Source organism: Rhynchophorus ferrugineus, unplaced genomic scaffold (assembly GCF_030347505.1).
Source record: "Rhynchophorus ferrugineus isolate W39M unplaced genomic scaffold, kcgeb_rfMv2 rfM4, whole genome shotgun sequence".
In the NCBI taxonomy this organism is placed as follows: Eukaryota; Metazoa; Arthropoda; class Insecta; order Coleoptera; family Curculionidae; genus Rhynchophorus; species Rhynchophorus ferrugineus.
Genome location: NW_027472583.1, coordinates 31389530 through 31404755, shown reverse-complemented (window position 1 = coordinate 31404755; position 15226 = coordinate 31389530). Strand labels below are relative to the sequence as shown.

The following is a 15226-nucleotide window of genomic DNA, read 5'->3' as shown; positions in this document are numbered from 1 at the left end:
CTTTTCATTTGACCTGTTATGTTTTATTTTGACGCGATTTGGACGTCTAAGGTCCCCCATTTATGCTTTTCCATGTGTTTTCACAATTTTTTAATTTACTGCTCGCGAGTTTTATTACATTCGTTTTTCTTCATTGTTTCATCCCATGATTATGTAGTTTGGTTTGAGCTTCTCCGTGTTTATGCATTTTAGGTCTTCCGCTGATTTTTTGTCTTTGACACTAACCTCACTGTCCTTAAGCTACTGAGGAATCACCTGCCACAACATATTTTTCATATTTCTCTTGAGTATAATTACTATATGCCTCTAAAAACATTGGATACTAAAAAAGTAAACAAAAGCCTTTGGCAAATAATGTTTACTGGTCTCAAAACTCGTGTACAAGAAAAGCAAAAAAATAGGTATACTGGAACATAATCGCAGACTTGTGAAGGTCTTATTCATAGATTTCTAGTTTTAGGCTATAATGCTTTAAATTTCACGAGTACTAGTAAGGTCTTCTTTTGTTGAGCGTAGACTTTATTATTATCTAGATACTATCGTTCCATAGTTTTCTAAAAGTAAGGTAAAACAGTTAAATTATGATTTTTTACACTGAATCGTATCTTATAACCTTATAAGCCTTATACTAACATTTAATTAAAGATAGTTAAATATATTTAATACAAATTAAAAAATTAAATTAATTTCGTTTAATGTTGACCTCATCAAAATGGCCACCCTTATTTTTAATTACTTCCGCACAAATTTTATTCCTTCTTTTTATTAACTTAATTCAAGTCCAGTGTCTTAGTTTCGGTGTTTTGGATGCTACGCATCCCCTCTGGCCATTAGACAATAAACTCCACTTTACAGTTATAGCTGAAACTAGCTTTTCTTATATTTCATTGTTCTCATGTCCTGAATGTTCTCATCTCATGTTCGTTTAAAGTTGTAATAATTTGAGACGAAATTAAACAACATTTTGTAACGAAATACAAAAAAATTACTTATCTTCCTACATTGTCCTAAATTTGGGAGATCCAAATCTCTTCCGTTCGAGAAACGAGCTACTGGAGGAATCCAGTAGCTCATTTTGTATAAGAATTTCATGCACACATTTGAATGAAATTGTGATTTTTGTTGCAATAGTACAGATAGCACTCCAATGTTCTAAAGAAATCTGTTTCCCCTTTGGCATTTTAGGGGCTTATGAAGTATTGTAACTGTTACATGAACATTATAAAATACCCTGAATACTGAACTAATAGTTTTTACTATAAACTCATGTTTAAAAGATTAGATCCTGAAAAGTCAATAGACTTATGACTCGATACTTAATACAATTTTTAAAAAAATTAGATTACATTCAATACAAAACAATTACTAGAATCATCAATTGTAAGAAATCAACAATTGGCGGTGTACCTTTGTAGTCATAAAACGTGTGCCTTTAAAAAAGAGATAATTGATAAGAAACTAGTAATTTTGTTGATTATTGTTATAAGCACGGTCATAAAAGCAATAACCTCTGATACTAACATGTTTAAATATTTGTGGTCGTCGTTATTTATGTCAACTAAAAATAGGGTGCTTCCAGACTTTTGAACGGTAGTTTATATTTACTAACTAGTAGTCAATATGGAATATCTTTGAGCAACTAAATATGGATGTCATTTAAAACATTTTAAAAAATAATAAAGACACTTACTGATAAATAAACGTTTTAATCTTCAAGCTCTATTAAGTCTTAATAAATATGGCATATAAATCCTAATAGATATAACACCATTAAGATCTGGACAAATGAATTATATCGACAATAAATCAATACCAAATATACTTATTGATTTTAAGATAATTAATAGCAAATAAATCATAAAAATATGCTTCAGATGATTTAATTATACCAATATGAGCTATCGATAAAAAATTATAGTTAAAGAAGCACCTTTTATCTCAATTACTCGGTAAATAATTTAATTGCGTGAATGTTCATTCGGGAAAGTAAAAGAAAGTGTTGATAACGTTCAGGTTATTCTGCTTTTTTGAATATAACTTGTATTATATCAATATAAAACATGGTAACTGTCTATTTTGAAAAATTATTATTTTGGCAGGTCCTTTAAAGTTCATTGTTTGATTGACTGATTAATTAAATGAATTAAAATACAATAGGAATAAAATCTAGGATAGTGGATGCTTTATAACCTAAAAGACTGTAATAATAAAGGCCTTATAGTTTTTTGAACTTCTTAAATACTTATACTAGGTTATAATTGTTATTGCATCTTGTTAATTCAAGATTTACAAGTTCAAACAATAAAATGTCATACAGTCACATATCTTATTAAATTCCTTAATATTTATCAATGCTTGAAAATATGAACAAATGAATGAACAAATTTAGTATTAATAATTATTATTTCTTCTATTTATCCTATGTGTTCCATCTATGTAAATTATATAGTTAGTTTCATTTTAAGTGCTGCATATTTTCATTACTTCATTTATGTATTCATTCTTTTCCCTAAATCCATATATCTCACCTAAAATATATATTGCAAAAACAATAAATACACCAGGTCGGCTAAACGAATAATTTCTTTACCTAATTTTTTAAAATAAAGTTGCATCGTTCTTTGCTTATTTATTCCATTTTTCAATCTTACCCTTGCATACAGTTCATCCTTAATTTACCTTCTATGGCTTTTATTTGTCTATTGCTTTCTACTTTGTTTTATGGCCCATGTGGGAACTAATAACTCATCAATAAATTGTGAATTATAATTATGTTTATAATATTTTTTAGCAACATTCTGTAGCTCTTGATGCACAAATCAACTTATTTATTACCAGCAATATTCGGTTAGTGCTTCGTTAAGAAAAACACTTACTAAAGAAACCTGAAATGAATCAAAAGTTAATACCACTAAAATGTACAGATCTTTAGAACTTTAGAATTACCTCTACTACCATGATATGCTATGTACCCAGAAACATATACCTGTACTAAGAACTTATTTGTTATGTTCTTGTTATTATCTTTGTTAATCTTTTACAGTTGTATATACCTTCCAGTATCGGACACATAAATTTGTTCTCTCTACAGAAAAATATAATTTTACGTACATATAATCATACTGTTCTTAATCGTTTTCTGTCGAACTTGTCATGACTTTTTAATAGTTCCAACAATACGGGAATAACCGAAAGTAATACAAAATCTTAAATAACATTGCTTAAAATTAACTAATTTTGTTTAATAATGTTACAACACACTTACTTTCCATTCAATATCATTTCAAATGTAAATTTTAATGATTTGTCATTCAATTCAACATTTCCAGATTTTGATTTTAAAAGTTACGTGTCCATAGTTGATTTACATACTATAGAAACGACGAATAATCTACCGTATAAGAGGTAGAACTGGCAGGGCGTCGGTCAGAGTTTTTTGTTTATATAGTTTATCCAAAGTTTTTTTTGTACATACGTCATCAAGATGTTTAGTGTATTGCCTGCCGCAATTTGTAAATTCGTTATAAAATCAGACAATATTTTCCTACTCATTGTATTCTAGTTAAAAATAGACACAATGCTGTCTGATTAGTTCGAACACGAAAACGAGCCAGTCAAAGTCGTCCGGTTGTCAGACGTATGTAAAATTCTTGAAAGTAATAGTGATAGGAGGTTATAACTATTGTGGCTGTATAATTAACTGTAGTTTTTTATAATGTTAAAATACATTTTATTTGATATAATTTTTGTTCAATAATTTTATTTAAATTGGAATTTTTTTGAATGTCAAAGCCAAACTGAACTAAACTCAGAGTTGATGCGGCAACATTGCGACGTTTTGATGTCACAAATTTAGATGATGTATGTACAAAATAACTTTGAATAGACTATATACTTTGTGTCACCGATTCCTTGTTGCTTAATTAGGTATTTCGTTTTATTCCAATTTATTTCACATACTACAGCGCATATTATACAAACATTTTAGGCCTAAAAATTCCTCCCCGGTATAAACTTTTGTGCCAAATTTCACGCCTCCGGGTGGCCCAGTTTTGCTCATAAAGAGAGGCAAAATCTTCGCTAAGCCGATTAATATATAGACAATTTATATTCATATGTATATTTATATCAATACATATTTATATTCGTATACCTGAAGATACCCACAAACTGTTGTTCTTACTTTTCTCATATTTTCAGCCTGACGAATCTGGTATCAAGATACTTTCTGAGAGCGTGCTCCTGGCCAATTTCAAGGAGATTCAAGGAGCCCTAGAAGAAGACGAACTGATCAGAAACCTGGAGGCTAGGCCTCCGAGCCCGTGCGACGTGGTCTTTATCAATGACAACATTCTGATTGATGGCAAATCTAGTCTAATTCAAAACAACTCCAAAAAGGGGAAGGTGAGCATTGTTGCTATTATATATTTTTCGTATCTCTACTAACCTAATTCAAAATAAACAATGGATGCGTCATGTCGGTTATTGTTTTGGTAAAATGCACGTTACAAGTCACAAACCTCTATATTATCATTATTGTTATTTTAATGAAGACGGTTCAATAACGTCTAATGAAATACAATGCATGTTATCTTTTTTTTTAAGTTTGAACAACAATAGAGCCATCATAATAGGCTAGATGACTGTGATAACGAATTACAAAAATATTTATTTATAATAACAAAATACTATTGAAAAAATATTCATACTACATTTGTTTTAAAATTAAAGGTGGGATTATTAATATTTTTAATTAATTACTATAAATTAAAACACAACATTTGCTATGTTAAGTCAAACACCAATCAGAAACGCTACGAAACATTGACGTCATTTACCCTTATTAACCATCATTTCCACATTTCAAGGTTTGAATTTTTTGGTCTTATATTTCACGGATTAAAAATTGATTTTCTGCTACCAACAGAAAGAAAGAAAAGTGAAAAAAATTGAACTGAGATTTATCAAGGCAAATAACTTATATCTGTCCAGAATCGATGCGCCGGTAGAGACTATAATTAAAATAATAATTTTAAAAAGAATAGAAAGAACTTTTATAGAATTTAAGTGATAAAGTATTCTAGAAACACTAACCATGAAATGTGCAAGTAATAACTCTAAAGAATACTCAGTAATAGCACAATCGCCATCTAGGAACTATGAGAATAGTATTACTGAAATTAAGTACCCTTTGAAAAATTTTATGATGGTAATTTTAAAATAGAGATGCAAATGTATTTGACCTGGTTACCAAAATATTTATTTTGCATAGTTGATAGTAACTATAACATCAAAAAAAGGTTTAAATTATATACATTTGATGATGAATGTTTGATTTTCTTGAACTTCTAATAACTCTGTGAAAGGAGGTGTCTCCGATAGAATGCTCAAATTGTAATTTTGAAGTTATTTTGATTTTAATATAGCATTACAAACTCTACTGGATCCGCAGTACTTCATTAAGTGCTTTATAAAATTTATGTTTAGACTAGAGTATGACTAACTAGAGTTCTTCTTAATTTCTTTTAGTTCACTTGACATCAGTGACAACATCTAGGTATATAAATCATCTGTAAATAAGTATTGTTCGAAGTGCTTGAATCTTCTGTTTGTCATAACACAAAAATACCAGGCTATAATAACTTGACAATATCTTTCATCAAATATGTGTCAGTTGCTCTGATGCAGTATAGCCCATCGAACTATTTGATGTGCAAGAAAATTAATATTTGATATTGGCTTTTTATAATAAAACCATGATGGAATTTGATTGACCGTTGTTGAAAACCTGAACATTTTTTCTTTATATTTTGAGAATATATGGTAGAAATATACGCTAACTTCATGTTCACTTGCAAGATTAAACCAATTATATTATATTAAATATAATTTTTCATATAACTTGGTAACCGAAAAAAGAATACACGTATTAGGGACTCACATACACAATAAACAAAACAAATGAAACTTAACCTCAAATGTTATGGACAGTGTTATTTACCTTGGTATTACATTATTTACACTTTAGACATAATTAATTTAGACATAGTTAAATAATTAAACTGATAATTACATAAAATATTAAGTACTTATATTAGAATAGTCTTATGCTGTGACCAAATTACCGATGGTCAAACTATACTGTTTGGTTACCGCCTTGGGAGGAAAATATACAACTTTTGTGAAGTTTTCACGGATGTCTAATTACATTAGGGACCCCCACACCATCAATATACATTAGAATATTTAATTATAACATTAACAATTATTAAAATAATGTATATACAACAGCTAACGCATACAAACCGTCCAGTGCAACCAAAACAACAATCCATTTTTTCAGAAAGAACTTTAATTCCGGATAAATTAAATATGTAGAATTGCCATAAAGTAGTTTGTCAGAAATGGTCATCTAACCTATTGCCTGCGTACCATTTGTAATAGAATAGTTTAGACTGATTGTTTCCATATAATTAATACTATCGCGTAAGCTAATATATAAATTAACGGATCGCTATTTTGGCGTAAACCAACAAAGAAAATAAAAAAACTAAAAGAGCTAATTAAATAATAATTTGATATCATAAAACATTAAGATTTTAATATGATATATAATATAAATTTGGGTAAAGAATGGTAAATATTATGGTAATCTTCATGTTTAAGTAAATATTTATATAAGCCTAAACTATATTTAAATTACCAGTTGCTTGATAAATTATGACACTAATTAAATGTCCATAAAACAACATAATCTAAAATAAACTTTACTATTTTATATTATTAATATTATATAGATTATTTTTTAGTATTGGGTTTTCTGGATTTTATTTATTTTTTTTTATTATATATATATATATATATATATATATATATATATATATATATATATATTAAAGTCTCCTTTTACCTATTATGGGTTTATATGAACTGGGCCTAAAGCTTAACGTGGGCTCTGAACCACAGTCCTCAGCATTAAGCTTACCGACTGGCGAAGGACCAACTTTAAAAATCATCCCAGAAGACATCCGGTCTTACCTAGCCTGGTTACTAGCGTGACTGGGATCATTTTCCTTGTCCAATTTTGCACTCTTGCTTAAAGACATAAATTTCAAACATAAATCGCAAACATAAATTTACGACCATGCCACAGCAGGATTCAAACCTGCGACTATCGCAACAGTAGGTGGGCCGTTCTGTTATTGCCGTATTGTGATCCTGCCAACAACTTCACAATTGTATATCAAGTATTTAGCACTTGATCATAAATTAAAGTCTTATGAGATACAAGTTGTTTATATTTTTTATCTGCTTTCGTGTCAAACTTTGTTGACAGCTTGTGGGGACATTTTCGAAACGACTTTCCAGTTTTATTATTAAATACCATAAATATTGAATTAATTGATAAAAGAATAAATAAACGCACAAGATCTGTTATTTTTAAAATGTTTGTCTGAAGTATGCAGCAAGTGAGCTAAAATATTATGTCGACAAAAATTAAGATCATTCTGTGAAGATCACGATGCAAAATAATAAAAATGAAAACCGAATAAATGAATAGTAAATATCAACATTAATAAGGTAAATATCCTTGACACGTAGCTTTAACCACAATACGCTTCTATAGAAGTGGTCCTCGTAATTGCACAATATTTTTTAAAAGCACAATACATTATAATTATGGGTAATTTTCAAACTAGAAAAAAATAATAACCAACAAGGTTGACCAACAACCTCGTCAGCGTTAGCAAAACTCTTATCACCCATATTGTTATCCAATGACTGTTATCGCTGTATTTATGTGAATTATGCTCGGAACTCGAGAAATTATCTTGATTTTATCAGTTGATATTTAAGTATGCATCACAATGCTATTTATAAAAAAGATGTTTCATACTCACTGTCGATCCCTCGACTAAAACCGTCGGCGTTTTATGCAAATTTTAACATTTTACTGAATCACATGTAGTAAAACGTTTTTTGACTGTTGATGAGATGGTTAAACACATTTTGTCGAACATATTTATTTTAGATATTTTAAATTGTGTGAAAGTAATAAAACTCTTAAAATAAATAGTTATGAATCTTTATTTATTGGAAAATGTCGATGATGTGAGAATGAGATGTCGATGTCGTAGATCTTAAATGCTTGAAGAGGAACTAATATTCAATCAATTACTGCCTACTGTGATTGTTAAGATTTTCGATTCAGTTGAAATTGTTTCCCATTTTACTTAGTATTTTTTTTTATTTGTGTTTTCTGTTTCTAGAACATCTGTTTATCTTAAGTATATGCCTTGTTAATAATGATAATGTTATGTTATCTTGTATTTTATAATTTCGCTGTTACTAAACTTAAAATAGGCAAATTATTTTATTGTTTACATAATAGAACTTATACAATTAGAAAATCCATAAAACATTTTAGGTGAGAATTATTTTTGGTACTTACTATTCAAAAAATGTCAAAGCAGTAAACTAAAGTTTTGCCTATTGACACATTTCTTTAAATAGAAATGGGCTTCAGCTGACACTTTAAGAAGAAATCGAAATTGTGATTATGCTTCAATATTTTCTAACAATTGTGTGTGAAATTTACTTGCGTTTTAATAGATAAAATTGAAGAAGCAATTCTGAAAGTACTATTCCATATATGTAATGCTACGGAATGTATTCTAGCAAAACTTCTTATTGGCTAGACTACGAACGGTTCAACCACCAATATTTCCCTGTGATAATGGAGAGGCAAACAAACTAAAGTTTCCTGTCAAATTTAATGTTGGTTAGCGTTTGGTACTTGTCCATTTCCTGGTAAAATTAAAATGACGACTAAAGATGCTACAAGCCAGCTTCTTGAACCCTCTATTTATCAATAAATATTTCTGATGTAAATTTAAGTCGTTTAAACAGTTTTACCTCATTCTGTATAATTTAGATTATATTTACAGATATTTCGGAATATTTTAAACGTTTTCCATCCGCCTCACTCACTTTTGTCCAGTATAATGTCCGTCCTAAATAATAAGTTTTTCTTTTGGTGGTTAGTCCACCAAAAAAAAAGGAGAATTGTTTTGAATTTTTTCAGAAAATTGAAAATTTCTATTTGTATTGTGAAAAATTGTGGTTTTTTGTTATGTGTTTATGTATTTCGATATAATAAAACAAAAAATTTCTGTATAATTAAATCATCAATCTACTAGTACTCTAAAATAGAAAACTGCTAGAAACTGCTAAAATATCCAGTGAATGCATAACACCACCTTCCGATTTTCACTTGTTTTTATTCATGCCCTATGGTCTCTAGAATACCACCGCATCTATTTGTACGAGAATATCTAAAAACTATTAGAGTAGGATAGTCCCAAAAGTTGTGTTTTCCAATAATGTTGTTAAAACAGTGAATAAAGTACTTAAAAATTTTAATTTTCACAAACTTCATTAACAAAAACTTTCTTTAAAATTAATTAACAGGTAATACTATAGTAATTTAAAAAGTCAATGTTAATTAAAACTTACATTTTAGTATAAATTTAAATTATATTAATAACAAGAAAAAACACCACAAATATCAAGGTGGCCGAGAAAATTGCAAACAAAGAACAAAACAATACGGCAACGTAGATCGTTACGACAAACGATTATTCAAGAGGATATCCCAAGTTATGTAACGCCCTGTACATGACGGTACAGTTATGGTCAACCGTTCGGAACACGTGAGAGGATAGTACCGTAACTAGACGACGGACTTCGCAAATCTATCAAGGAAGATACCGAAAAGTAACAACATTCCTCTCGGCAACGGAAGAATGCGCGCCGCGAAATAGTTTCGATAGAACCAAACACTCGATAGGCTTACGGTAATAAAAAAGGTTAATAGGATATTCGTCCCAGATATGGAGATATGTTTATACGTAGCCAGTAATAAATTACCATAGCTGTCGAGGAAAGAATGTAGAACAGATGGAAAACCGTAAATATTTTCACCTTTATCAAAAGACCCGGTGGACTAATTATTTTGATAACGATGTTAAATGCGGATAATGAATTACGTCAGTGTTGATGGAACCATAGTGGGATTAAACCATTGAGATACAAGAATCGAGAACATCTACAACAGTTGTGATTGAGATAATAAGATTAAGCGCATATTATTACTGATTTAATCCAGAGAAAATAAATCTATTGAGGTTTAAATTTTTTTAAGTGATTTTTTGATAAATTCGAAATTGTTTTGTGTATATTACTGTTTTTTAAAATTTTGTACTATATTTGTCACAATTTTCGCCCAATTTTCTCGAATACATTTCGATAAACAGATCTGGAGAATACGGTGGATGAGGAAGCAATTAGAAGCCCAACTCATGACTTGTGACATGATGCATTGTCTTGGTGAAGCAGCACATTGTTTTCCGTCAAATGTAGCCGTTTTTCGGCAATTTCGTCCTTCAATCGGTCCAATAACGCTATGTAATAGTCGCTATTGATGGTCCTTCCTTTTTCAAGGTAGTCAATGAAAATTATTCCATGCGCATCCCAAAATACAGACGCCATACTTGGTATCAAGCCAAGTTTTTCTTCAACTGTATTTTTTCCCTTCAAAAAGCAATATTTTATCAACACGCGAAATTCATTTTTATTCATTTTTTTCACAATAGTTGCTTCACTCAAAATGCTATAATATATATATATATATATATATATATATATATATATATATATATATATATATATATGTATATATATATATATATATATATATATATATATATATATATATGTATATATATATATATATATATATATATATATATATATATATATATGTATATATATATATATATATATATATATATATATATATATATATATATATATATATGTATATATATATATATATATATATATATATATATATATATATATATATATAACTAATGATCCGACAGCTGTCAAATTTATACACGCATCTTTTGAGGGTTAGGGCTAATTAAAAAATATATGGAATTAATTCTAGTAGCGCCATCTATGGGTCAGGCCGGGGACTTTTCAAATGACATTTTAGTCTGATCTCATTTCAATTTGGGAAATACATATTGATATATTTATCCTCTCCGGTAAACTCGTCCAGCTTATATATTGACGTAAGTGCAACAGTAGTAATAAATTAATTTTATAATTTAAGATTTTACTAAGTATATCTAATGTAAGATGTAATTAATTAATTTTTTTATATCATCCCATCATCTCATCCTGCCTACATGACGCATCGATTTTTCCATTTTGCAATGCGGGACCTTCATTAATTCAACAGTTGTTTGAACAATAAAGCCTTCCTAACGAAAATGATATAGTTTCGTCCTTACGCAAAATTAAAAAAAAAGACATTACTTAACTCAATTTTGGTTTAAAAATTACGAATGTCATCATACGGCGGTCAATTTGAACATGTTTTCTGTTAGTGGATTAAGCTTCAAAATTTAACTATTTTCAATTGATATTTAGCTATTTAACATATTAAAAGTAATCCAAGGAAGAGGATATTTGAGCCAATAAAAATGAGGTCAAATGAGCCATGTTGTTAGGGGTCACTAATTTTTATTATGGTTTACACTGTTTTGTGATTTTAATGTGAAATATTCAATCACGCTACGTTTGAATATGTATGTCAACATTAATACATTTCTACAAAGCCCATAAAGCAACAAACAAGAGAGAAAAAGAGAAGTTGTACTGTTTTGAAAAAGAAGCTTACTTTAGAAGAAAGAAATAAAACTAGCAGGAAGATAGGAAGAAGTTCAAACAGTTATAACAAAAGTTATAACAAAATCATGATCAAGTGACTAAGTGATTTAAAATGTTGTTTATTTTAAAGGTAAAATCGATAAAAACATCGTTCAAATTCAAGCAGGTCTAGGGGCAGAGCCATTGAATAATTTTCAATTAATAACCACTTAGATATATGAAACCCTGAAACGCTATGATTGAGTGATATGGGTCTTTTGAATAAAAAATTATAATTTCGATAATATCTTACACAGAACTTATTTATTATATTTGAACATCGAACAGCTGCTTTACCATCTTTTCCATGATAAAAACTAAATGAAATCATATAAACAACTATTTAATTAGTGATTTTGAATATAATAACTAATTTTGATATTCGTTTAGTTTAAATGGTAAATAAATTCAAAATATAGGGAAATGAATCGAGGAATTTAAATCCATTCAAAACGAAAGTTTATTATACATTCAGCGTGGTAATAGCGTCACGCGCACACATACAAACCATAACTTTGTTTACCATTGCTCGAACCTTTGATCGGACGAAAGTGGAAAGAACTATTGTTCATGCAACAGACGCAGGACGAACGTCCTCATCGAGAATGTAACCCCACCCAGTACAGAGCGATGTACCAGATGTCCTTCGTCTTTACTAGCGCAAGTTAGCGTGTTTTTATTGTAGCGAGTCTTTATCCAAACCAATATACAGGGCGCGCTTAAAATAAATAGAACAGGAAATATTGACGACTCTCTGTGTTCGGAGCTACATCCCTCTACATTACAGGATACAGTAAACTGAAGGTAATTTCAGTTTAGCAGATGCGCATTTTCACTTATTTGAATTAATAATTTGACAGAAGCGCATATACTTTGTTTTGTAATTGGTTTTGAAAGTCCCCGGCCTTCCATAGTAAAACACATTTTTTTAGCAAAATTAGTTTTTTTTTAATTCAACATAACTCCCTTCAGGGGTGATACACTGCTTATAGCGACCTTCTAACTTTTCGATACCATTTTTGTAGTACGATTTGTTCTTTCCTTCATAATAGGCCTCAGTTTCGTCGATCACCTCTTCATTCGACGAAAATTTCTTCCCAGCGAGCATTCTTTTGAGATCTGAGAACAGGAAATAGTCGCTGAGGGCCAGATCTGGAGAATACGGTGGATGAGGAAGCAATTCGAAGCCTAATTCATGGATTTTGCCATCGTTTTCACTGACTTGTGACACGGTGCATTGTCTTGATGAAGCAGCACTTTCTTTTTCTTCAAGTGCGGCCGTTTTTGAGCGATTTCGCCCTTCAAACGGTCCAATAACGCTATGTAATAGTCACTGTTGATGGTGCTTTCTTTTTCAAGGTAGTCAATGAAACTTATTCCATGCGCATTCCGAAATACAGACGCCATAACCTTGCCTGCCGTCTGTTGCGTTTTCCCACGCTTTGGAGCGGGTTCATCGTATGTAGTCCACTCGGATGACTGTCGATTGGACTTGGAGTGAAATGATGGAACCATGTTTCATCCATTGTCACATATCGACGCAAAATCTCGGGTTTATTACGCTTGATCATCTTCAAACACTGCTGCGAATCATTAACTCATCGTTGTTTTTGGTCAAAAGTAAGCTCGCGCGGCACCCACTTTGCACAGAACTTTCTCATACCCAAATATTCGTGATATGATGTACACGTTCAGTTGATATCTTTAGAGTGTCTGCTATTTCATTCAATTTCAATTTATGGTAATTCAAAATCATTTTGTGGATTTTTTTAATGTTTTCGTCAACAACCTCTTTTGGGTGTCCACTGTGTTCGCTGTCTTCGGTGCTCATTTCACCACGTCTAAACTTAGCATACCAATCCTTGATGGTTAGTTTTCCTGGTGCAGTATCCAGAAACTCGGCATCAAGCCAAGTTTTTGATACAAACTAAGCTTTTTGGGACTAACTAAAAACATATGGCCGGCCATATGTGTCAGGCCGGGGACTTTTCAATTGGTCTGTTATTTTTCTTTGCCTATCGTTCCGCGACGGAGAAATTTTGCCCCATGAAATTAGAAAAGTAAAAGAACTGCTGAGAACCCATTTAGAGATTAGCAAAGATAGTAATATGAAAAGTTATCATATAATTTTTATGAAATATTTTAAATCAAATACTAATTAAAATTCATCTTGCACACCATCGTACTTTCACCTCAAAGTCTCCAGTCAATACATCATTATTTTGACAAAACAATAATTTATATACCTATGCTTTTTTATAAAAATATATTCTTTATTCCTTCGTTGTTTGACTCCTCCACCTTCAGAGTAGTAATCATGAGATCATTATGGGGTCAGTAATGATTTATGTTATATGTTTTACTTATTCGATTCAGGTCAACTCTTTTAGTAAATTTGATCTTTTCAAAGTATCATCCTACACTATTCTTGCATCTTACAAAATCCTATCTAATTTCTTCTCTTATTCTAATTTAGCTTTATTTTGCTCAACAAATTCCACGAAAACTTATAAACCTATAAAAGCAAAATAATATGACCAGTTAAGTATATCATGATTAAAGTAAATGTCTAATTTTTATCAGTTACTGCAATGTTTGTTACTATTTTTGATGGACAAACCCCAGTAATGAATTGACTACTGAAGTGAATGGCTTTTGGTTAATGTATTGCACATTTACAACAAAATGTGTATAAATGTTATATTTATGGCCGTTTATACTATGATAGGCCGGGGACTTTTCAATTGTCCTGTTACAAAATTTTTGCCCGAACTCCGCTTAATTATCTCAAGTAACAGCGGTTGTCGATGCATCGTCAACCTGTCCGTCTTCTTTCCTTGATAAGTTGTTCCTTTTGTTGATAAAAGAAAACAATCATATGATCTCTCTGAAATCTTGCCGACTGCGTCAGTTCTGAAATGTGTAGGGATTAAAACCAAAATCTTTTAATTTACTTTGTCATCCCAATCTTGACAACACTGTCAGCTAAATCCTCTTTTAATATAAATGAAACATTTTTAATATAAACACTTGACTCATTTCATCAACATCTCACAGTCGGACGTTTTTCACAACGCGTCGTATTTTTTCAGCAACCGACCAGGGCCGTAACAGTCACGCTATATAACATATACACACGCAAAAACTGACCTTATTTTGATTCAAAATACTTAAAATTGAGTTGAATTGGACAGATCTTATTATAAAATAATTATTGCTAGAAAAATTTAAACAATTTTGCACACAGTATTATCTACATGTTATGCAATAACCATGATATTGTCCCATAGTGTTGTTAAAATATAATGTTGTGCCATTAGCATTGGAATGCATATATTAAACATAAAAGAAAATATTTCGAGTCATAATAACTTGTTACAGTACGAAGTATTTTTAAAGCCTATGAAATGGCTTACTTCGACTATCAGGGATTCCGAAAGCCAAA

At 30.3% G+C, this 15226-nt stretch overlaps 1 protein-coding gene and 1 long non-coding RNA gene across 5 annotated transcripts in view; one reads left to right on the top strand and one right to left on the bottom strand.

Moving 5' to 3' along the window:
* bif (protein phosphatase 1-binding protein bifocal) overlaps nucleotides 1-15226 on the top strand; it is a 75249-nt gene that overhangs the window by 42480 nt on the left and 17543 nt on the right. For all 4 annotated transcript variants that reach the window (XM_076402257.1, XM_076402255.1, XM_076402258.1 and 1 more), the window contains exon 6: nucleotides 4201-4404. In XM_076402257.1, coding sequence (XP_076258372.1) covers nucleotides 4201-4404 — 204 coding nt within the window. The remainder of the gene's footprint in view (nucleotides 1-4200; nucleotides 4405-15226) is intronic.
* LOC143195263 (uncharacterized) lies at nucleotides 1904-4317 on the bottom strand. The gene is made up of 4 exons (XR_013005506.1): nucleotides 4184-4317; nucleotides 2947-3085; nucleotides 2591-2885; nucleotides 1904-2528 (listed from the first exon to the last, which is right to left on the bottom strand). It is a non-coding gene; the product is annotated as an uncharacterized LOC143195263 (long non-coding RNA).